The sequence below is a fragment of the Chelmon rostratus genome, chromosome 11 (assembly GCF_017976325.1).
Source record: "Chelmon rostratus isolate fCheRos1 chromosome 11, fCheRos1.pri, whole genome shotgun sequence".
Classification (NCBI taxonomy): domain Eukaryota; kingdom Metazoa; phylum Chordata; class Actinopteri; order Chaetodontiformes; family Chaetodontidae; genus Chelmon; species Chelmon rostratus.
Window position 1 is genome coordinate 24,737,650 of NC_055668.1, and position 25,973 is coordinate 24,763,622.

Below are 25,973 nucleotides of genomic sequence, written 5' to 3' on the forward strand. Positions count from 1 at the left end.
GGGAGGAAAGGCAAGGCTTAAGGAAAATTCCTCTGCATTGTGCAGTAAGATTATTCTGATTCAGTGGTAGCTGTCAGCTTTCATTGTAAAATGTACTGTATTACGCTGCAGAGACTGAACCTAGTTCAGATTTAATCCAAAGGCAAGGTCAAGAGAACACCTTTATATTCCATGTCTCACTAACTGTAGATCTCTTTATCTTTTTATTTCCTCTTTCCAACCAGGCCTTTTAAAATTCTCCCTCCCCATGCAGCTACAAGTCAGCTGGCCACTTAATTCACCACACTCTTTCAAAAATGACTGATCCAGCTGTGGGCCATTGGCAGAATAATTCCAGCAGCAGTCATATCATCAGGTTGCCAGTTCAATCACTGGCTGGCGCCACATGGGCCAAGAAAATCATTTAGTTAAAGGTGACCAGATTTGAGTCCCTCGGAGAGCTCTTTGATTGGATGTGAAGTGGAGGGGTGATTCATCATAGTTAATAAATGCAGTTGACAGCTCAAATCAGCGGGAGGGAGCATGTGCCAGGTCTGCCTCCCCCTGCTGCTTTATACTGCATGCAAATATGGACAATTAAGTTTTCACATACACAGTTGCAGACACCTACGCAGAGTTATACACGATGCAATCAGGCAGGAGTCGCAAGCAAAGGATTGCACGAATGTATAGTTATAGCTTAGGATAAAGAAACAACACTGAAATTCTTCAGTGGAAGATTTGATTTAGATATGCAAACTTTGTATGCTGTGAGGAAAACAAGCTTTGATGCAGGCTGAAGACATTTTGGCTGACATTACATACATTTTAACAAAGTAAATCTGGGCAGATGTTACATGCGGTTGTAGTTTAATTACCTGTTTAAACCATTGGTATTTGTAATACATACATTCACCAGTTCTGACCAGTTGTAGTCCAGTTTTAACCGAGATTTCTAGTTTGAAATTGTTCAGTTTTAGTAGACCGTTACAGACAATTCTTGTGTGACCACCTGAAGCAGCGTTTCAGAAGCGGCTCTCTGCTCTGCTGCACGGAGATTGCACACATTTAGTCTATTTTCAACAGAAGCCACATGAAGCTGCACAGAGCTGATCGGGTAAGGTAGAATAACAGACACAGGAATGCCAGGAGAAATTTTCACAATAAGACACTCTGTGCAGACACCCGATCATATATCAACGATGAACACAATGAAAACAGACAAGAAAAGAAAGAAGCTCTCTCCTCAGTCGTCAGGCAGTGTGTGTTCATGTGTTTTTGGGGAGTGGCTTTGGTTGGGATTGTACTTTTGCTGCTTTCTCCAACCTCACCGACACCAACTTGAAGACCTTTTCCACATTGAAACACAGTCTGCTAAATGCTGTTGAGAAGACATTATGAACTCTTACTGTTGACCAAATGCACTCAAGTTGGAGCCAAGATGTTTCGGCATGTTTTGACCTGAACATCACCAGATGTTTATTGGAGCCCGATTTAAATCATGCCTCAGCCTGAGTTTGTTGCAAAAAACTACATTTTAATCGACAATGACGAGAAGATTGTTTTAGTAGAGCGTAGTTAATTCTGACGTGTTATAATCACATTTTGTTCTGCTCTGCTGGCTGAGGCGTGACTGACCACTGGCAGGTGCGCCGAAGCCACGGCCTTGTGTTAAGCTGCTGCTCTAAGCCCTCAGCTGCGCCCAGTCAACTCACCGGATTAACTTGCCTCGGCTCCGACCGCCGGGCTTTCACTTGTGCGGTTGTGTCTTAATAGAATTTCATACTCTACCAAAGTAAACTGGACAGGACTGGGCTATACTGTTTCCTTCTTTTGTAGGAGTGGATTTGGAAAGTTATGCGTCTTCCCCTGATTGAAATTATCGAAATGTCTCATTCACAGCCAGTTTAACTGTATGACTTTTTTGCCCAACAAGAACGATATTAGTATAGTGGTTGTAGTAAGTAGGAAGTTTTCTTGGTTCTTCTTTGTTTATCTGTGATGAAGGGGGTGTAAAATCACACTCTGCTGCACAAGCCAAGAGTTGGCAAGCTAATGTAGTGCAGTGGTTTTGTCACCACATCTGGATGTTTCTGGATGTCATATTTTAAAACTCTTGTGTTACACCCTTAATTTGCAGAGTCATTAACTAAGGCCTTGTTTATACGTTTATATGTTAATACATTTTAGCTTCCTTTGTAGTTGGTTCTTGATGCATGAAAAGGTTATTTGTGTGAGCTTATGGTCATCACACACAGCTTGGCGATGTTCCTTCTTCCTATATTTTTGGGAAACTTGTGGGAATCTGAAGTCCCTGCAAGTGCAACTTTTATTGGACTTTCTGTCTTCCAAGTAGTACATTAGTATACATTTCCTTTTCCTGCGTAGCTCACTTTGAAGGTCCCTACTGGTCGATTGGAGTTTACACTCTGTCCTCTGTGATCATGGTTGTCAACAGCCACAGCCTCCAACTAACGAACGTCTCTCTTTGGAGAATAATAAGTTCGCCCCTTTTTCTCTCCCTTCTCCCTTTGTGCCTCTTCTTTTGATCACACAACAGCAGCATCCCTGAAAAGCAAACACGACCTTAAACACACACACACAGACACACACTCAACCCAGAGCCAAGAGTGTACACGCACCCTCACACAAACAAGTGCGGGAATGCATGCACCCGCTGGCATCCACACACACACACACACACACACGCACAGCATCCAGCTGAGCTCTTGTTCTGTGCCAGTCTTTGCTTTCAGAGATGTTAAATGAGGGCATTGATACATAAATTTGCATTTGTTTCATCCACAACCGTCCTCCTAACTAAAAATCTATAACTGCATGCCCCCAATTTGCCATGCAGCTTCAGATGCTTCTATTCTGGGCTTGTTTCATGTGAGGCTAGCGTGACTGTTCAATCGATTCGGTTGATGCTCTCTTTGCACATAAGTGGGCTAAACAGCAATCTTTCACCACACTGATCGTACAGTTTGTCAATGGGCAATCTAGGGAAATACCATCCAAATTGGTTTTTTTTTTTTTGTTTTTTTTTGCAGCCTTGATTTGAATATCACAGAAAAATACAGTAAAGACAAGTGATCACTGATGTACAAAGACGCCAGTTGTGGAGTTCGTGCAGTCTCACTGAGCAGGCATAGAGCATGATCTGAACCAGCTGTGATTTCCTTGATTGACAGTGACAGTAAATGAAAGTGCACAGAGCTTCTTCTCACGATGTCTGCTGCAGATAAGAACTATACTCCCTCAGCGATGTCACAGGCAACAGTTCCTCTTTCCTTATTCTCTTCTGCAGCATACTGAACTTGTGTTACAGTTCCCCCTTCTGCCTTTACCTTTGCCTACCTGGAAAACACCCAGAATGTGGCTTGTGCTCGTCAGCTGAATGATCCGAATGCTCTCTTTCCGGTTCTTGTTTGACCTTTCCCCTTTGACCTGTGAGTATCTCCTTTTATCATTTGGAGCCTTGACCTCCCTGTGACCTTTGTGAACCCTGATGACCCCTGCTGGCTGTTGGTTAGTGGTCCTGAACGAAGCACATCTCTTACAGAGGGTGGGGAACCTTGGAGCGGCTCCTCCACTTCGGCTCCAGGCAGGGGGGGCGCCCAGGGCAGGCTATCCCAGGGCAGAGAGCCCGCTCTGGGGAGAGGGGGCCCCTCCTCCACGGAACTTCAGGATCCCAGTAGAAACAGGAGAGCTCATCCCAATTGGGCCATACTGGGTAACGAAATAGAGCTGTGTTTGTGGATTTGATCGTGCATGATTGTTTTCTTGAGATAAAGTCAGACACAGAATACATCTTCCATGCCAGATCAGTTGAACTTGTACTGTGCCAGTCACATCCAGTTGTTTTTGTACAGTTGGTCCCACTGCACAATTACTGTACACATTTCTCAAATAACTGGTTGCTTATTCATAATCTTACAAAGTTGCAGATTCGATTTCTAACTATGATGCTAGTCCCTGTTGCCTCAGAGAGGGATCACAAACATGTTTTTACTCTTTTTCCTAAAGTATAGTAGTATTAGTAGTAGTGGTGTAGTATAGTATAGTACAGTAAAGTATACTACACCTGTAGAAATAGCAGAATTTGAGTACACTGTGGTTCTCTCTTGCTCTTTTGTTTATGCAGGACGATACAAAAGAAAGAACTGCTGATTATCAAATATCATCTGAAAACCAACAATTTTTGGGTTGTTTCATGCAGTTGGTTTTGATGAAGCAGAAAACGTCTGAACCAGACCAACACCAAATTATTCAGGTCGTTTGTAGTTCGTATCACCATTTGAAATAAAGGAGAGTTTACGGTACTTGAGAGATGAGACTCAGGTTTCCTCGGATCTGTTGATCCGCTCACACTGACTTTAGCCTGCTTGGTATCAGATTAAGCCAGTTATAGATTCTGGTTCCTTTGGGACCATCTGAGGGAGGTGTCAGACCGCTGGCCTGGCCGTCCGTCTGTCTGCTTAGTCAGCTGTGTCAGGGAGAGTTGACACGTCCTTCAGAAGAGTTTCAACAGCAGATGTGCTTTCTGTCGAAAAACCCTGGAGAAGAGAGGGAAGGTTGGAACGGGGAGGCGGCAAAAGACAGTGAGAGGCGGGGGTGGGTGGGGGGTTAGAGCAAGCAGAGGATATGTCATATTTTGATATTCCCACTGTGCCATTTTGGCTTATGAATTTCCATTTTAGAGGGCAGTCAATGTCTGTGACTGCTACATTAGTTTTATGACCAAAAACAGCTTATTGCAGGCTGTGATAGTGCGAGGGAAATATTTCATTTTGTCACTGAAAAGTTAACTTGCGATGTCTTTGTGAATGAATTTGGTCATTATTTTGCAATACACTGCATTATTTCAATTTTTGTGTACATGTGCGCCCAGAGTGTGCACACACACACACACACACACACACACACACAGACATACTAATAGATTATTTTGCTGGACTGCAAAGACATGAACATATCTCACTGACAAATGAATACACACACACACACACACACCATCTAGTATGGGGTTGCACTTCCTTTTCATGCACAACTGACCAAAGAAGCAAACACAGATCTGCACTCTCACTGGCTAACACACACATTTTCTGCTGCGAGTCTTGCTCAAGGGAGGATTACATCAATAGGGATGTGAGGTTGAATCATGCTGAATTGTGTGTTCTGACTAAAACCTGTGGGGCAAAACAAACACACACACACACACACACACACACACACTCCCTGCCTTTTTCTCCCTCGATTTCACGAGAATCATTTCTATCCACCTGATTTGATGCTGTACATTTTGTCAATTTGTGCATTAAACGGAAATTATGGAAGAAGAGTGAAAAGTGCAAAATGGTTTAAATGTTTGTCTGAGGTGAAAAAGTACCTGGTTCCTGGTTTTGCCTCTTTTACAGTAGACAAAAGCACCCCATGTCTTGCTGCTGTACTGTTACAAGCCTTCACTGTGCAGAAACAATATGCCCAGGTTGAGTCTGGACAGTAACCCTTGTTACATTAACAACATGTTAATGACACTGTTGGTGAAAAGCAGCAATGACTTATCATGATGGAGTGTAATATATATATATAGAATTTGTGCGATTTAATAGCTCTCTGTGTCTTTCTCTCTGTTTCTTTCTCTGCACTGGGATCAGAATCTCAATCACTTTTACTGGCCAAGTATGAATACACATACAAGGTGCTCTGGTTGTTAACAGCTCTCTGTGCCCCGAGATACAATAATCAAGAACAAATTTAACAGAAGACGCAAAACAAAGAAACAAAGCTGTGGAAGTAGAGAAGCTGTGCTTTACAATGCATGCAATCCATGGCAACATCCACACTTTGCCTAAACAGGGATGCACGCTTTAGTCTGTAGCGGCAGTGACATGTGTACAGATAATCTCTCGCTGTTTATCAAGTTATTGCTGCATGAGAAGGGCGGCTGGTGTCTAGGATGACGTAAACATGTGGTCCTTCACTGTCTCGTGCAATTCTGTGGTAAGCTTCATCCTCCTCTTCAGACACTTTGAGTTTGACAAAGTGTCTCAGAGAGACATTTATGCAAAGGTTGATGTGTCGCTCTGCCACTCTTCGCCTGTCACACCTGAATGTTCCTGCTGTAGTCTGCAGTGTGTGTGTGTGTGTGTGTGTGTGTGTGTGTGTGTGTGTGTGTGTGTGTGTGTGTGTGTGTGTGTGTGTGTGTGTGTGTGTGTGTGTGTGTGTGTGTGTGTGTGTGTGTGTCCTCAGGGATGCTGGCGTTCAGATTAATTAAAAACTTGAATCCCTCTGTTCTCTGACAGAAATATGGATGTCGCCGAGGGCTTAACTGTAAATACCGTTTCTCCAAAATTGTCATTTAAAAAGATTCGTCCCAGGTAATAATTGTCATATAAGGCACAGCAGTGAAAAGAGTAAATAAATGGATTTCATGAATTGCCTTTTACAAACTTTTATGATACCACTTGTTTCAAGTTAGCAGTGAGACAGAAGCTAAATGAGCATCTGTCTGAGATCAGATTTCACCTCATTCTTCTTATTGTAATTACAGTTTTCTAACCTTCTCAGTTTGCTTAAACAGTGAAAACAAAAACTGCTGTGGCCTGCCTGCCAAACTGTAAACTGACCCTCCATAAACAAATGGCACATTTCAAAGTCTTAACTGTTTGGTGGATCCTTCTTTTATTACTTAACATAATATATAGATGGGTAAAAAAAAAAAATGCATCTCCAAAACGACAAATGAAGCATCACAGTTATTTTCATAACAGTGAGGGTAAGCATAGACGCTGCCACAGGAAAACCTGCTGGGCAGAGAGCAACAGCTCTGCCATAAAACATCAGAGATTATGACAGGAGAGGATGGTTCATATAACGTGACACTGTTTGTCTTTAATATCACGATGACTTTGTGCCATTGGTTGCATCAGAGCTCAGAAGTCTTCATCTCAGTGAGGACCCTCTGACAAACAATCCTGATGGCCTTTTTAAATGTAACAGGAAGATAAGATAAATGGCGCAAGCCTTTGGATGAATAACAACGGCATCATACTGCATCGGCCAATACAAAGAAATTCCTTTATTTCCTTTTAAACACGCAGTCTGTCGTGTGGAGAACAGCTCCACGTCAGATTAAAAGCAGAACCATTGGAGAACAACTTCTCCCCGGGCTTTTTCCTTTTTATCATCTTTTATCTTCTTTTTATAAAGCATATCAGAAGAAGAGTTGAGTTTTGCACTTCCAAGGCAGCTGACAGTTTGAGACAACTGCCAGAATGAAAGTGAGAAAAGGCTGACAGGTAGAGGAGTTGGTTGACTTTTTCATGGCAGTCATGGAGAACCGGTGTAGCGCACGATGTCTCTGCTTTTAAAGATTCTGATACGTGAAAGTTTTATAGCGTGAACGTAAGAACTGCTTCTTCACACCGGCAGCTCTGTAAATCAGATACTGTGTGGGAAGCTACCAAATACATTTACTTAGTACCAAACACAGTTTTAAAACTTTGAAAATTGAGAAACTGGTATTTACTTGAGTCTGAATGAATGAATGAATCTGTCCATTTCAGAGACATCTGCTACTTTCAGAAGTAAATATTCTACTTAATCTGACAGCTAGAGGCTTTATTTGACAGATGATACAGTTATACACAATGCAAACAAGTACTTAACAAAGGTTAAGGTTTTAGATTCAACAATAGATTGAAGTTAACAAAATATTTCTGTTTTTATGGTAAAAAAAAAAATAAACCATTGACTTTCAGTGTGTTTTACACCAAATCAAATGCTTCTTAACCTACAGGGGACCATGCAATCGTTCAGCTGGTCTTAAAACATAAAGAGCTGTCCACACCAAGAACGAGATTTTTTTAAAAAGCGCTCACTGTTTGATAAAACTGTCTTTATTAGGACGTTATCAAGAAGAAGGACATCTGGCTTACATGACGTAACATTCAGCTGCAGATTAGGCATTAAAAACATCATTCCATCTGAGACGGACTGCCAAACGGCCTTTGGCGCTGACGAGTTCTCTGTTGTTCGTTTTGTCCTTGCTGATGTCCTCTCTGACGATCACCGGGATACCGTCTCACTGATGTTGACTTATATTCCGTATGAATAAAATTTGTCTTCAAAGGATAACCGTCACAACAGAGTGTTGCATTCTCTGAACTCCTCGTCTCTGAAGGATTTCATGAGTTCATATCCTCCCTGTTTACTTTTTGTGTCTCTATGCAATGTACAGACGTAGCAGGTTATCAGTATCCATACTTCCTCAGCTGGAGCGCACAGTGCGAGCTTTACGCCGCTGTTTACTGAACGATGTCATTCATCAGTGTAGATGCTCACATCAGTTATTATTGTAGGTATAGATACCATTCGACGCCCAAAACAATCTGAATAATTCAAATAATTTCACTGAAGTTAAATTGTGAATGTTGAACCTGTACTTCTGAGTATGTAGCTTCAGTAATTTTTGTTTTGCACAGACGAAATGCACAGAACAGCGGATGCACACCTTTGACCGCGTTTGCCGTAGCAGGGATCAAACCCTGATATTCCTCATGAAGCTCTCTACCACCCAGAACAAACTTCATCATCCCGTAGCCTCGTCAGCTCGGGAGATTTGGCCACCGGCCCGCTGTCTTTTGGATGAAGCGTTATCATTAAATGAGGAAGACGAAAATCTCCTCCCAAACCAAATGAGTCATGACTGTCTGAAAGAGAGAGCTTATTTTAAATCAGCATTCTTAGTCAGAGGAGCTTATGAGGGGCCACGCCCAGAGCGTTTATCCTCTCGTTCCATTCTTAGAAACTTTGCAGCCTCAGTATGAAATTCTGGTGGTTAATTAGAAATACAGCTATAAGGTAAATATATTATTTAGCTGTTCACCACAGTTAAATGTGTGAAATTTGCACTTTAAGAGGAAACCTATTGCATCTCACGAGGCAAATACAACTAATGTGCATAAAATAGGCAGGAAATACTCGGAGAGGGAAGATGGGAAGAAATGAGATGTGGTGAAAAAGGTGAAACAATCATGCATACAGAGAGATATATGAACTATTTCAGTTTGTTAAACAGCTGCTGTAACGTAAATGTCATTCAAGCAGTGACAGTCACACAGGAATATTTATTTTCCTGGTGTAAAAAGCATCCAGCACTAGTCACTGGTTGTGAGTCATAAAGCACAAAACCATCAGACTGTGATGATGTAGGTAGTACATAATTCATGAGAGTGACATATGTGTTTCTACTGAGGAGGCACTGCAAGCTGCTGACTGCTGGGTGAAATCATGGCAAGTGCATCCAAAAAATCTGACTCCAAATGATCACATCAATGATTAATGCAACAAACAGGTAAACACTTTGTTTTACAAGTAAAATTTACATGTAATTTCATGGTATCACTCCTGGAAATGTCATTACACAGTAATTATAGTGGGAATAGCAGCAACAATGCAGTTCTATCTGTTATCATCTATCATTTATTTATTATTCAGGGGAAAAAAATAGTTTTATTTCTGCCTGTAGACAAACTTGACACAATGCAGATTTCTGTGGCAGTTCATTGGAATTGATTAATTTCCATTGTACCAATTGAACACTCCATCAAAGCATTTAATCTTAACTAGTACCATGTAGCGACATAATGTGTAGAAATTATAAGGACCTGATTGGACCCATAAAAATATATCTGTACAAAAATATTGCATTTCGATCCATTTTGATTAAAGTAAAGAAGCAAAGTTTGGTTGATGTGAAAATTAATGAAAGCATCAGGCAGCATCCAGAGTTACAGGAAGATAAATAACACGAACGAACTGCTGGAAGAACGCATATTTAAGGAGAATCAACAAACCAAGAAACTTCATCAGGCAAATTTCCATAACAGGGCACGGTCAATAACGTGACATTCTAATTTTTATTTACTCAAGACTCTGTTCAGCTTCGCCGCTCGCTCCTCCTCCTGCGTTATTTGTTCAGGCAGAGCGGAACAGGTCACTGAGCGTGGCGTTAGCCCTGAAGGAAACCGTGGCAGTCGACTAACAGGCGGGAGCAAGATACCCACTGTTACCCCCACAGGTTACTGGCACTGAGCCGCAGACACCTCGCTAAATATCACACCAACTGTTCGTCTATTTGCATCCACGCTCACATTCAGGTTTCCACTGACGCGTGCAGTTCATATACAACAGATGATTAGGACAGAGAGCATTCCAGGAGAGCTTGAAATAACGCAGAGAAAGAGTGTTGTGAGGACTGGAGCTGGCAGGACTGTGCCACCTTCAGGGGATGAGGAGCTGTGTGCATGTGTGCTGGTGCTGCTGTTATTCATAGATTGAGACAGACGTGGTGTGAGTGGCTTTAAGGTCAAAGAAGACAGTAAACAGTGAAGCTGGCCGACCCAGGGTCAAATCACTCGAGGCTGTCAGACAGGACAACTTGCTGAGTGAAATTAGTTCTTCAGAAGTCTGAAATAAAAAAGACGAGTATTATCCTGCTGATTTGTTATGATGAAGATGAAGATAGAGGAAGAGGCGGGCAGATGCAGAGATGGCAGAAAAGAGGCAGAGACAGATGCCTGCTGTCCCTGCCATGTCTCTCTTTGTGTCTGTGTCCATCATGTGGACGCTCTGCTGTGGTCGCTCACAACTTGTACTTCATCCATTATTCACAGCTTCGCATTGACTGAGAGCAGGGGACTTATCACCGTCCAGCCAGAGGGAGGGAGAGGTGAAAGGAACGTAATGTGCAATTGGACCAGCAAGAGGGCCGCATGGCCAAACACACTAATGTGCATCGTGAGCGTGAGCGTGTGTGTGTGTGTGTGTGTGTGTGTGTGTGTGAGCATGAAGTCGGCGTTGTTGTGCGTGTGGCCCAGAGCCAGGTGTCCTGTTGTGTGATTCACAATACTCTGCTGTCGTGCCTGTGGAGCATATCCGTTTAAATCACCGATGTTGACGCACACACACATTCACGCACTCCTGACCGAGTGCTGCCTCTGCTCCATTCTGCAGGAAAAAAATGCGCAGGGGCATTTCCTTCCCACTGCTCCCAGTATGCGGCGATAGTGGAAAGCCTGTGGTAGCCAAGACCCTGGTGGGCAGTTTGACGTGGCACCGCGGAGCTATTTTGACTCGCCGCATTGCACTCCCGAGGACGAGCTGGAGAACTTGGCAAAGAAGGGAGAACTTCTGGCCAGAAGTGACGACATTTTGGCTTATACGAAGCAGAGCTGTTCTGGAGTTTTTGTACTTTTAAGGGTTTAAGACGTCAAATATACAGTTACAGTGGTGAAACAACACAGAACAAGACTTATTACATAAACAGTGAAGTTGCTCAGTGTCCTCCTGGATCTGTTTTTTTCATATGTTTACAATTTATCTGTACTTTTGTCGCACTCTAATTTATTCTCTGTTGATCATTTCTGTTTCATGTTTGTCCACTCTGAGAGAGGGAGCCCTCCTCTGTTGCTCCTCTAGATATTCCAGATTTTTTTTAGTGGGTCCAGTTCCAAAAGATTGTGAAGCCCTTAGAGGCAAATTTTGGATTTGTGAGATTACATGCTATATATATATATATATATATATGTAAAATTTGCTTGACAGCTTTCAGTCGGACGTCAGCAGAGATTTAAGTCATTTCACTGAAACGTGTGGTCCTTAAATCATCTTATAATGAGTAATTAAATAAATAGGCTTTTTCTTCAGTTTGACCTACATCACTTTACAAACAAAACCTTTCCTCCTCAGGGAGACCATTAAACCCACCCGCTCCTAATGTACTCCAGCATAGCTGTGCACATAGAGATCTTTGACTTCTGGTTAAATACGGCCTCACATAGGGTTCTACACCGGGCCACATGCAGCCACTCTTTTAATGAGACAGTATGTTCCCAGTTTAGGCTCAGACCATTCATCCACAGACATTCTGTCTTTATGTATAAGAAGTGCTGAGTGTCGTTAATATTACTTTTCAAAATAGGCTACAGTGTAAGTGAACTGTTCATGCAAAACAAAGATTTCATCTCAGCTGTCCCAATCATAGACCTCTCTAGTCCACAATATATATACGACATGCTAATTGTAATAGTACAAAGTTTTGGAAGTTCACTGCACCCCGAACTGTCTCACCACAATCCACGATTTGCTGCCGCCACGAGCAGCCCCTGGAGCAGCTCCTTCACACGAAGCATTACAGGAGCGTCCATTAAAACCAAGCAGGCTAAGTATCTATACTGAGGTTTTTGAGGATGCTTTATACACAATTTTGTTACTCTACTACTGCTTTTAATTAGTTTGAAGTTTGAAATTGGGAACATATTCAGAATCGAGTCCATGGTGATTTGAGACATGTTCAAGTCAAGCCCTTCAGGCCATGTCAAAGAGGAGTCTTAAGTCATCATTGGCAAAAAAGTGAGTCTTTCAAGTCTGAGTGCTGAACATTGATGTGGCAGCATTTAAACATGAAGTTAATAATGTCTTTTAAATATCTCTGGCCAAATCATTTCAATGCACAGGTCTAATTAGGATCTAATTAATTATGCAGGGACTGCTAGTCACTGTCCATTCAGGAGCAGGTCCAAACTTTGTTTTTCAAGTCACAAGAAACCAAAATGCCTCAAAGCCCAACTTTATTTTGACTCAAGTCAGACTCAAGTCCAAGTCTCCAACTCTGTCCAACTTAGTTTGGTTCGGTTCAGGCACCAAAAGTGCTTGATTAGGTTTGGAAAATATGATGGCTTGGCTTAAAAGAAGTGCACTAGTTACTTCAGGTATAAAAGAAATCAGCGTTAACTTTTGGCTCCATGTGGGACATGAACCTCTGGCTCCTGGTGAAGGTCCTGTGTTTTGCTCATCCAACCAACCCAACCCTCCTCCACATGTGGACTTTCTCACTCTTTATCACACCTCATTAGACATGTCAGGAGTGACAGCTTGCTCTCTATAGAAGATAGATGGATTGGACTACAATCATGCGTATGTTACAGTTTAGGAGTGAGAGCCGGTCACTGACAATAACAGAAGGTAACGGGACTTAAGAGCTTTTCCGAGTTTCAGACACAGTAAAAGTATAACCGTAAAATTACCAATCAAGTGTTCTTACTTACTGAGAAACACATGACGCAGAACTCTTGTGCCAGATTGCTGTAGGGAAAATCGAGAGAAACGTGGAGGAGCTATTGATGATGTGGGACATTTGGACCCACAGTGCGGCCGTTCAGCAACACTTGAAATATGCTGCATACGGTGTTTGGAGTAATTTTCTGGTTTTGGTTTGGAACAAGAGACCCAGCTGTGTGTTGACATGTGAAAGGCATAACGGAAAATGCTTTCTTTGGCTACATGTAATGTGTCTGTCCTGGTACACAAATCAAATCCAGGTTTTTATGTCGTCAGACCAGAACCTGCTGGGACTCGGGGCATTTTCAAGCCAGTAGTCGATTTGCTTTGGTTAAAGTCAGTGGCCATGATTGTAATTTGTGGCTGAGGTTTCAGCAGAACCACATTACAGCAACAGACGACACGTTGGAGCAGACGCTTCCTTCATTGGTCAGAAGTAATTGCGGGAAAATATTGTTTCATTTTTTTTTAATAAGGTTTTGAATGGAACATTTGTGAATTTCATGATTAACCCACAATGCAAAGGGCTTCCTATAGTTTAGTTCTCCTTAAATACAACATGCAGTCTGGAAAAGTAAATGAGCACCCCTCTGTTTCTACCTGCTTCTGCATGACAGGCAGGATGTTTAGCTGGGAGAGAAAAAAGATTCAACGTTTACTTATTTAGATGACTGGAGAATACTGATTTGTGCGTGTAGGTGTGTGTGTGTGTTTGTGTGTGTGTACTTGCCAGAGACTTACGCTTGCAGAAGTGTTAATGAGTGCATGTGCAAGCTGTGTGTATCTGGCTGTGTGTGCACTTGAGTTTGCGTCTCTGCCAGCGACTCGTTTTGGAATTGCCCTACAGTGTATTTCACAGGAAATACAAGTTATGGAGTTTTAGAGAGTTAAGTCAGAGTTGGATTTGCTGTGCAGCTTTGTGTGTGGGGGTATGAGAGAGAGAGAGAGGGAGTGTGTATGTGTGTTGCTAAAGAAAGAGACAGACAGAGCAAGCCAGCGAGCGTAGGCTGTGTGCTTAAACTTGAGAGATTTACATGCAAAGCGCTGGTGCTCCTGCATCTTAACTTGGGGAAGTGAAGGTTGAAATGTACTCAGTGCAAATGCGCTTACGACCGCCGAGGAAACCAATTTCATTTACAAGTGGGAACTCAAAGTAATGTATTCCTACACTCAACCACACTCCATCTTAAGATGTTTGACTTGTTTTCCTGACTAGAGATTTACACCCTGGAATAACAAGGCCACAATATGATAAGTTAATTTATCCAGAGCCGTTAGGCTGATGCACTTTCAGACAGAATTAGCCGCTCGTGTGCATACTTACCAGTGAATTAAACAGTGAAGTTGCTCTGTGATGGCTGAGATGATAAAACAATGTTTTTTTTCCTAATATTTCCATTAAGGTATACCACTTCAGTTTGACATGTATCACAGGTCTTCAGCGTGTGAAGTACACTTGTCCTCAGGGTTGCAGTGGAGTTATGGAGATAAGAGGAGGGGGAAGTGCTCCTGCAGTGAGTAAATGGATGTGAAAGTATATATTAATGCACCAGTTCATTTGTTGGACAAGAGAAAATTTGATCCCGATGAAGTCTGAGGTCATTTTTGCAATTTGGCTTCACTTTCACAAGGGAACAGAACAGAACTCTTTACTTTTATAACTTTCAAGCCCTGTAAACTTTTCAGATTAAGGTGAAATGTGCAGGGGAGTAGAAACTTTAAGGGGGTAGAACAAGTGGATTTGAAACATATACAAGTGGGATGTATATACTGCCTGTGCCCCTCAGCCAGCATGTGAAAACACGCCTATTCTCTCGTTCATTTCAGTTGCAATACAGTATTGAATTAAGTAGCTTCATAACTGAATTTTAGAGAAATTAAAGCAGCCTGATGCCTAATATTGCAAATTAGGGGAATAAGAGGCATCAATGATATTTAAGATATGATAGTGTTTTCACCAAAGGTCTGCAGCCATGTCTGCTACTGAAAATATATTGGAAGTTTGCATTCTTCATGTTTTGGAACTCGTCTTTGTTGTAAATAGTATTTACGGTGTTTAAGTCTCTGAGAACAAAAGCTAATTGGAAGCCGTGATGTCCGATGATTCTGCTTCCAAGCTGACTAAACTGCAAACAAAATATGAATGCAGTATATTATTGCTTTGCAGAACTGACGTGTGTTGCAGCTGTTTTGTTCTCCTGAAGCAGTTCTGTTTCGGTTAGTTTGAGACATGTGAAGTTGTAACGCTGCAGTCAAAGGATGCTTCAACCGTGTTTGTGCAGTACTCACAAAGGTCAGATATGTAAATGAGCAGTGTTATTGAGGCATGTTCATATTAAGCACTTTCTAGTTTAACAACAGGCTAGTTTGCCTGTTTGCTGACTCCATTGAGGATCGATTATACAGCCCAAAACTCGTTTCCCATTCTGTCTTTCACTTCCTGTCACTAAATTATCTCTGGTCTCCCACTTTGCTCCTCGCCTCCTCTTCTTTTCCCCTCTCACCCCTGCTGTCTCTCCTGCCTTTTTATCCCCTTTTCTCTTTTTCTTCCTCTTTCCCCTCAATCCCCCTCTCTCCTCCTCTCTGCTTTGTGCCATGTTGTAGTTGGGATTATGTGCTCAGGCTGCCAGTTATGCTAGGCTTGCTCGCGCTCCGCTCCCTGGCCTACGGTGTATTTACTCGAGGAATTGAATAAGTTGGAGGAAGGTCTGAAACTATTTCTTATTACCATTAGGCCCCGGAAGGGTAATGAATATGGGGATTTGGTTGTCAAATGGGTGTCAGCGGGGCCTGTTTTGATTCATGATGTGCAAATTGGGTTAAGAGGAAATACTTTTCTTATAAAACACATATTTGAAACACCATACCACGCATGTTAAAATCCAGCAGAGGAGAAAATATGTGCAGGATATATGTAGTTTTTTCTTAATTCAAGTTGACTTTGGAGGGAACTGTTTTCATTTCCACCTAGTTTTAGTTCATGTTATTCATTTATTCCCGTTTACTTAATGTATTTTTACTCATAGTCTGAGTCGATTGTAATAAGATAATAAATGTAGAAGGCACAGACTTTATTCTGCTGAGAGGAATAGATGCCGAAACTCTCCCCAGTGTGTTTTTTAGGGGCTTAGTATGGAAAGCCTTCATTTCTTAACCATAAATCTGGATGTGGAGAACAGATGCAACACAGACAAGCCTGGCCTGGCTGTGACTGCAGCTAATCTTATTGTCTACACACGAGATCATATAACGGCTCAAGTAGCGCACACACACAGGTGAAGTTAATTGCAGAAACCCAGCGTGAAGCCTCACAAGAGCAATTCATTTGTGTGCCTTGACTCTGAGCATCGTGAGACTGTGCCCTTCAACTGCGACAGTTTCTTTTTTTAATGCATGTCTTCCCACCGGCCAACTGTTGATTATGACTCTGCCCATGTGAGAGGTGTCACTGCTGATTTACGGAGCGCACCGTCCATGCACCGCAGACATGAAACACCATTTATGATTAATGAAAAGTGATAGCCACAACAGCAAGTGGCAGCTGCAGGATTGAATTTAACGTCGCCTGATATGTGGAGCAGAAGGTGTTGAGTTTGTGGCGCTGAAAAAGTTATAGTTGATGTTTAGGAATTAGGGGAGGACGCTGCAGACAACTGGTGGACATGACTCCTGATGTGGCAACAGCTAGAAGAAGGCTGGAAATGCACAGTGAAGCAAACAGAGAGAGAGAGAGAGAGACCACATTTAGACAAAGTGAATTAGAGAACAATCCCATGAAGCAAAGCACTGTCCTCCATGACCTCCCACCCACCCCCTGCTGGTCCAGTTATCGACCGTTTTGATTTGTCTTGGAGAGAGCGGAGCCAATTAGAGATGCTCTCTGCAGGGAGGCTTTGACACCATAAGTGAGTCTTCGTGCATGTGTTTTATACTTTTTTTTTGTTTTTGTTGAAATTGCACAAAAGAAACCCTAAAGGGTAAAAATAGAAGTGCTGCAAAAAATGTTATTATTGCAGCTGAGGTGCAAAGTTGGAAGGTGTATTGATGAAGAGAAAATGTGATAGGGAGTGATAGAAAACAGGCTTTTCAATCAAGACTGACGAATTATCTTGATTTTGCAATTACCACAAGACAATCAATTAGCTTCTGCTTCATCTTCACCTTCGTCTCATGTTGTTAGCAGATGCCTTTAGATGTAGCATCAGCGTATTGTTAGAAAGCAACTGTTCCATGTTTTCATTTCATTAGAAAGGAAAAAAAAACTGCAATGGTCACAGATTACCATATGCAAATTAAATGAATGAAACTGACGCACCATATTTATGATAAGCAGCAACAAAATGCTGTACAGCGTATTGTTTTGTGCTTAAAAATATTTTCTTCAGGGTATGTTGATGGAAACACACATTGATTTCTAGTTTTTGCATTATTAATGCAGCACTTGGATGAAGAATGATAGTACTTCAAGATATATTTGCCCTTCTTTGGTTTTATAATTTTCTTCTTCTCTGCATTCAGCTACTCAAAGCACAAACATGATTTTTAAAATTTTTGCATATTTGCTTGAAGGATATAACAACTTTTAACTTTCTTTACTGTACATGCAACTTATCTTTTATTTGAAGCATCCAGATGTTCTTCTCCTTTGTGATTTTCCCGCTGCATTTCTCGTTGCAGTGTGGACACTGATTGATGTGAAGGGCCTTTAATTGCTGTGAATGACCTCTGTCTTTGTCTGTGTGCATGCTGATTGCCCTGTGAGCTCACTGGATTGAATTAACAGTTTTCTTTACACTGCATGTCCCAGATAGATGATTACTGACAGGGAAAACGCCAACATCATATCTTTTGTTAAAATTTTTCTGAATGTATTCCTCTGCGAGATGCTGGAAGTGAGCCGTGGCACGACGATTCATCCAATGAAAGTTCTTGTTGCTTTTAGCAGAATTGTGACGCTGGTGCAGATATTGAAAGTGAGAGGAGTCTGTTTGTGAAATGAAGTTAAAAGCAACAGATTGAGGCTGGGAGTGTGTTATTGCTTTGTTGCTTGCCTCTTGCCAGAGTAATCTGTTTAGGCGCTGACAGTAGATCTAATCAACTGGCTGATAGACGGACCGAGAGCGGCGCATTTACGTCTGTGTAGAGAAAGCGGCGTGAACCAGGACTAAAAAAAATGCAATCTAAAAGGCAGATTAAAACACATAAAACACACAGACATGGACTCACAGACACATAAATGTGCGCACAGACACCCACATGCATCAGACAACCCCCCTCCCTCCATTCAAAATGTCACTTTAAGTTGGAGTTGCTGTGGATCTCCCCACAGGCGCGGTGGCAGGAATCATTTGTGTACATTATATCTGCTGCTCACAGGTAAGAGACAGCCTGATGCAGTGCTTGCGTCGCACTATTTGTCCCCTCCTGTCAGGAAAAATACTTCACAGCCATTTCCGTGTGGGTGACTCTCTCCTTTAAGGAAAGAGAAGGCACACAGCTGGGATGTGGTTACCATGGTAACGCCACTAAGCCCCAGATTTAATTAGCATACGCATTTACGTGCGCGAGGTGGAGCAAAATGAAGTGGCGCTCTGAAACATGTTGGAACTATGTGTCCTGGGCTGCAGGAAGGTTTTTACTGAGACACAGGAAGTTTGCTTACAGATCTGCAAAGGCCTAAGGGAGCAGATAATTACTATAGCAACCACTCCAATATAAAGGTACGCTGCTAAAAGTTACATAATTTAATTTGGTGCAATTATTTGACTCACTGTTTCAGTCACCGTGACTCATAGAGAATTACAGTGTAATGGCTTTTCTAAGAGCCTGCATTACATTTGAGTGATAAGAGCTGCCTTATCTGAAGACGTCGTGTCGGATCACCACTTTCACTGGAATAGAGGCATAGGCATACATGATATGTAAGGTACTGACTAGTTTTATCTGTAGTGTGATTTATGTCTTTTAGTGTAATAGCCATAAAGCTGCACTAGGCCAGATTCTTCTATGAACGTCTAGTGAACTTGTTGAAAGTCCTGCATAAGACGAGTATTTCTTTTCTCATAAGCTCATCTGAACTCTCTCAGTTCTCTCAGTTGTGTCAAAAAAGGGGGAGGGCATTCGTTTAAAGCTGATTTGATTGGCATGCAGAGATTCCAGGCCCTGTAGCCCCTTTGATGATATACTCTTCTTCACTTGCTTACACTGTGTTCCTTTCACCACGTTCCAGCTGAGCAGCTTTTATGAAACTACTGTACCAAACTGTCACCACAACTTGCCCTCTTCACCTTTTGTCTTGTTAAATTGACTCTGCTTTGCACCATTTGCTCCAAAATCCTAAACAGCAGCAAAGCCCTGTGGTTTTTTTGTTGTTTGAAGGGTTGACACGCACTTCATGTGCATCTTGTCAGCTTTATCTGTTTTGATGTGTAGATAGTTTAACACTAATATTTTTAACAGTAGCTTTTCCAGTTTAAGCTGCCATTATTTGGATTTTTTGTATGTCAAAATACTTTTAAACTGGGTTCAATCTGGTTATTCTTTTACATTTCCAGTCTACATTACTGTTGAGCTTTACTTTTCATTTTTGGCCTCGAACACAGTAGTTGACAAAGCAGTCTTCAAAGGTCCACAGTGACTATATTTCCACATGTGGTTAGAACCTGCTCCTCTTTGACGTGCAGTATCAGTGTAGTCACTTAAATGCTGTTGGTAGAAGAAGCCGAGTCATCTTAAATTAACACTGACATCTAGATATCTTCTTCTTAAAGGTGCATCTATTACCCACAGTGGGATTGCAGTGAGATACAAGTCACCCAGTCAGCATATTTGGTACTCTGCAGGTTAAAAGACATAGAGATGTGCTAGACGTGTCAGTGTCTATATTTCACCGTGGTCTAAAAACCTTTAATTCCTTAGTCAAATACTGACCAGTTTTCATTAAATACTGAAGTTAATTTTAATCTGCAAATCAGATTCTTTCACCTTCCCACTGGACTTCATGTTACAGCTCAACATACTGAGATCCCCCCTGTCGTCACGTACAGTATGTGTGACCACCTAATACGTGACACCTGCTCTCTGGAGGAATTCAGCTTGCCAATACCCTTTTGATAACTGATAGGCCTTGACACTGATTAATGACTAAGCATTAAGTTCAGCGAGACAGTTCCTCTGTATGAAAATTATATCCATATATTCTCCAGCATCAGTGAACCCAGAGTTATTAATCATTCATTGATAATGTGGTGAAATCCTGCCAGAATTAGCATTCGTCCTTCTTCCTGTAAAGCTGATCTTTGTCCCTCCCACACATTCTGAAGACTGATGTCATGGACATCAGCATGTCAGCAGGAAAAATTAAATGCAGCTTTATACATTTGATGTTCTGTCCCCTGCCAGTTGTGTAGTGGAAAATAATTGTAATTTCCCATTTTTTTAGGTTATACTGGTGTAGCGCAAAAAAGAAGGATGGACATGGAGCACTGAATTGCACATTTTCTGGTAGATTTGAAGAAACACTGAATAAGCAGTCATAAAAGTATCACACCTTCAGTCTAATTGATAATTATATGATTATTATTATGGACATTATAATTGCAGCTTTACTTTAAGTCATAATCTTATTTATTTAGCTGACACCCAGAGCTGACACAAATATATGCTCATACAAATCTCATTTTGTTTTGAAATTAGAGAACAGTGAACTATGAGCACAAAAAAGATAAAATACACTTATAAATCTAAATTTTATTTATTGTTTGGATGCATTTTTAAATTAAAATGAATTTCCAGGTAAATCAATCTGTGCGCCTTTTAGTCTGGTTGAATTCAACTTGTTTTCCCCCCATGGTGCGATTTGTTTGGGCAGGTGTGAACAAAACCACTGCACCAAGACCCTCGAGAGGAGGTGGTCTCGATCTGGTCCCAAACAACTCTGGACCAGTGGGATTGTGATCGGACCTCCGTCCGACCCATCTACCAGGAGTATTCTGCAAGTTTGGGCTAAATGGCTCCTGTAGCTCATATAGAATATGCACTACAACACAGGACCTTCTTCCTGTATTTACTCTCGTGCTACCACCCCAGACACATCTGACCAATAAGCAGAGTGAACGTCCTCACGTGTTTTGTAGTGATGCATTTTTGTTCACTTGGATTTTTGGAGTTTCCAAACTCTTCAGCTGTTTTCGGATCAGAGTAATTTTAGTCTTTGACGTGTGCACTTGTTAGACAATCAGTGAACCATTTGAAATGGATTGTTGGGGTTTCTGCTACCATCTGTCGCCAGAGCTTCCCCAACAAAGTGACCCAGTGGCGAAACAGCATGCCCAGTTTGGTCCGGTCCAGCTGAGCCTCTCCTTATCTCTTGCTTATCTGACCTGTCATCTCTTCAAGAAATACTTCACGTCACTCGCTCCCTCCTGAATTACATCACCATTTCTCATATCTGCCCCCTTCATCTTGCTGCATGGAGCTCTTATCGTTAAGTAGAAATAAATCATTTCTACCTCTCCCCTCAGCTCTTATTTCCTCTTCTCTGTCATGCAAGATCATCCAAGGGTCAGAGCACTACTTTCTGTCAGGTTTGATATCACAGCTCTTTGGGTCTGAGAAGAAGTAACTCCGTCCTTTTGCTCTTTAAACTAGTTACACTATTTTAGTTGCTCTTATAAACCACCTATTAAAATGGGAAGTATTTAATTGATAGTTGTGATAGGCTACTTCCCAGTTCATTGCCTGCAACCTTCCGTCATAACTTGAGAAAAGCAGCCATCTTTTTACCACAATGAATAAAAAACAAGAACTGACCAATTTAACTGCAGGATGTAAATAAAAGAGGCCCAGTCAAAACTCTGCTATTTGTTCCTCACAGCTTTTTTTATGTTAGGAATCATTGTTTGTTACAGGGAAAGTTATACAGACATATTTAATAGCCTGGTTCAGCATAACACTGCCAGTTGATCTGCATGTACATGTACTGAAGTTAAACCTCCCAGTACAAACTTTAAACTCCATTGACCATTTCAGGGCAGCTTTCTCGTGATAAACCCAGATTTCCTTCTGCTGAACATGTGGACTAGAAGCAGTCACACACATTGTGCACCAATAGGCTGGCCTCAGCAGGAACATTGAGATTCAGGTTCAGGAACTTCAGCTCCTTTGAAAGGCATATCTTTCTTTTGAACTGGGAACAGCTAGCCTTCTCTATGTTTCTAACATTTCTGCTTCCAAATCCTTGTTCTGCTGTGTTTCTGTCAGCCTGCTTCAGCTGTATCTGTGGTGACCGCTCAGTTTATATGTTTACATGCTGGCAAATCAGACAGTTTGAGCTGCAGCCTGAATCCATATTACATCAAGCCCTTCATAAGGATGCATGTTATTCAGAGCGACTGGTACCTAAACAGTGGTCTAGCTTTAAAAGCTTGTAGCTTTTGTTTTCCATCTGTTGTATCTGCTTTTATATACAGTTATTGCAAGGAACGTTACAGTACAATACAAGCCCCTGAGCTTCTCTTCTCTTCTCTTGTTTCTTTCCAAACATCTTAATTCCTCTCCTCTCTTACCTGTCTTTACCCACCACCTTTTCTCTCAAAACTTCACTTAGCCCATATCCCCCCTTCACCCTCAGGCTCTGATTCAGTCCTCTCTGAGCATTGATTTTCCAAAGAGCTATCGAAGTTGTCAAGGCCAGGAAGAAGTGCTCTTGCCAGGCACAAGTTATGAACGTTATTAAGAAGATGCTTCTGGAAGGAGGGCATCAAGAATCAGACGGACGATGCACGGCAAACACTATATGTATGCGTTTTGCTTGTAGCTTTGGCTTTGCATGCATCTGTGTTAGAGCTGCAGCTTTATTTTCATTATCAGGTGTCTATAAAATGAGAAAAAACTGACTGATCGACTGAGTAATCGTTTCAGTGTGTGTTCATGGATGCGGCCACTCTCCTCGTGGAAGGTCGCGGATGCTCTTTCGGGCCTCTCTTTCTGGTCTAAAGCTCTTTCCTCTGGAGGCAGAGGCAGGGTTGATGAATTTGATATCATGGCTGCTAGCGATCAGCTTTGGGCGTCTATATGCATTCATGAGAGCAGGACTGAGCAGAACTGAGCTTTGTGTCCCTCAAGATGGAGAGCTCAGTCACAGGAATGATGGCAGTTATTTGTGATGTACTGTGATGTGATGTGAAGTGTGTGTGTGTGTGTGTAGGTATGTTGATGGAGGCCATAGCTAAGCTGAGCAGTCATTCATCCTTCCATCCGGTCTCCTTGCTAAGCTCCTATTCATCTGAAGCTGTTTACATCCAGCTAGGTCAGGCCTTCCCTGCTCAGCACCGCCGCCGACAATCTCTCTCAACAACAGGCCAGATGAGCTGCTGTGGAGACCTCAACATGCTCACGTACATACGTACACGCGTACATGACGAGAGCATAACACAGATCCACAGAGAAGTCTGACAAATGCTGTTCCATAACCAGTAGATGATTTCAGGGGCGATGAGGGGGGACGTTGTCCCCCTTTTTAGCAAAACAACCAAAATGCATCCCCCTTGTTAAGCTGCCATCCCTCTCCATCCCCACTGCGGTCACTAATAGGCGAAACTTGGGTCCAGACCCAGAGGCCGTCCTATCTGGGCCTGGACCTAAAGCCAATAAAGTATTGAGAAGTCTAGAGCTTTTCAGTTTTTAACCAACACAACATTTCTGGTTTAGCAGCCCAGGAAACATACAGACCATTTTCATGTGTTCCTATCATCTCACGTGATGCCACTCAGCCAATCAAATCTGAGCGCTCTGATCAGCATTGCGACTTGAGTCAGTGAGTAAGATACACAGGCACGGGGGACTCATGAGATGAGGGACGAATGAGTCAGAAAACAGTAATTTTGCATGGCGTGCTCTGAAAAGAGCAGCAGAGCTTTTGATTAAGAATGGACGGACTCTTGCATGTTCGTTCTTCCCACGGGCAGTTTAAACCCAGTATGTCTCTGAGACAGCGGAGATTATTAAAAGTGGCGGTGAAGCGCCGCTGCGAGACAAAGAGTATGTTTTGAACAAACATACTCACTCAAATCTGAACTGAGGGCCCAGAAAACAGAGGGCTCCCATTGGACCGTCCCCCTAAAAATTAGCAAATCGCCTACTGACCATAGAAGTATCTGAGCCCTGCTGGAGAGAGTGAAAATACACAAAGCTGAATGTACCAAGTAGCGAGGCAAAAGTCAGGTTTTATATCAAATCCACCATGGGGAGACATCTGTATCAGTTAGACTCAACAAGAACTCCAACCTAAATGACGAAATAAGTTGTTTTCTAATGTGCCACAGTTATGACGGTGTTCTCAATCTCAGTTAAGGGGAAGCAAAAGAAAAAGGGCTGCAGCTTTTTTTTTTCCCCGTTAATTTTTTCATTTAGAAATCTGCAAAAATAAAAGTTTTTGGCGGAATAGGGACCAGAGCGTGAGCCGAGCGAGTGGGCAACCAGGAGCTGAATACGGCAGAAGCAAGCAGGTCAATCCCCATAGACCCCCATATCAAAAAGCTCAACTTTACATCTAAAATAAAATTTTTTGCAGCAGTTTTGGCGTCTATAGCTAATTTCCCCGTTCATGACAACTGTAACAGGGTGAGTTTTTACATAACTCACTTAAATTATATTAAGGCTTAAAATTATGCATGATTATGTGCATGGCTGCTTTGAGTGGCAGCTAGCTGCTCAGATTCAGCAACCAAGTTTCATTCAGCCCGTCTCAGCTCTAAAAAAACTCCACCTCTTTACCCATTTTTGGAGTTAGTTTAGAAGTCAGGCACTGCTAAGATGGCTGGAGCCACTGTCGCTGAGCTTCATAATGGCTCTTCAGAAACCAATGGGTGACGTCCCAGAGACTGCATCCATGTTTTTACAGTCTATGGCCAATATGCACTCATGTAGTACAGAGTTGTATTACCAGACAGGACAGGCCATGGCCTGCTGGTTAGCATGCTACCTACAGCAGACACGTGACATAACTTTAAAACTGTTATTTCTTCACATTCAGTCGATCATTTTTGTGTATTTTTAGTTTAATGTTTTAAACAAAATTCTTACACATTGCTCCAGACAAAGACAAAGAAGAAGTGAAATACTGAACATAGTAATTTGAACTGTCAGCAGTCTCTCTTTATTCTTAAAGGCAAACAGAAGTCAAACTTTAATCACACCAGTGGGAAATGTACTAGGCAGCATTCAAAAGACAAATCTCTGTGAAAAGTTCAGTTTTCTGAGCACCAGTCAATGTTAAATCCATTATAGAGAAACAACAGAAGCTGGAGAGAAAAGCGTGCTAAAAACAATGTAATCTTCTTTTGTTTGTCTTCTTTTAGAGTTGGCATATTTCATTGGTTGTAAAAATCAAAGTCTACAGAAGAAGCTCCGTCAAGCTCATGTGGGGGGTTTGTAAATTCAGCGGGAAGGAATAGAGAGGAGAAAGAAGCACCTTTTGAAGTAGCTGTGTGGTCTTTGTTCTTGCTTGAGGAAGACTACTGGTATGATAATGCTAAATAGCAGAGTGGAGTATTTTGTGGAAGGTGTTAATATCTGAGGGGCTCGGGTATTAGGATTTATTTCAAAGTGGCACGCGGGCTCGATATTTAAAGTGTACAAGGTAACATTAGCAGGCATGCTCCTGCTGCTGATGAGTGATAGCTTTCTCCTTCCTCCTCTGTCTCATGCACAAATGCACACATAACCACGCACACACATTCACATACTAAAACGCAGTGTTGAAAGTCAAGTAGAAGAAGTAGAAAAAAGCTCTCATAGACCTTTAGTAGCAAAAGGAGCTGGTTGCTTTCCTTCTCTTCCACTTAGCGTGAGCGTTCAGTATTAGC

At 42.0% G+C, this 25,973-nt stretch overlaps 1 protein-coding gene across 2 annotated transcripts in view; it reads left to right on the forward strand.

The window, feature by feature from the left end:
• The window catches only part of gfra1a (gdnf family receptor alpha 1a), a 91,349-nt gene that overhangs the window by 11,191 nt on the left and 54,185 nt on the right, over positions 1-25,973 (forward strand). Inside the window, exon 4 of one of the 2 annotated variants that reach the window (XM_041947292.1) lies at positions 3,545-3,715. The exons of the other annotated variant lie outside the window; for it this stretch is intronic. Within the exon in view, the coding sequence (XP_041803226.1) occupies positions 3,545-3,715 (171 nt within the window). The remainder of the gene's footprint in view (positions 1-3,544; positions 3,716-25,973) is intronic. 2 annotated transcript variants of the gene reach the window in all.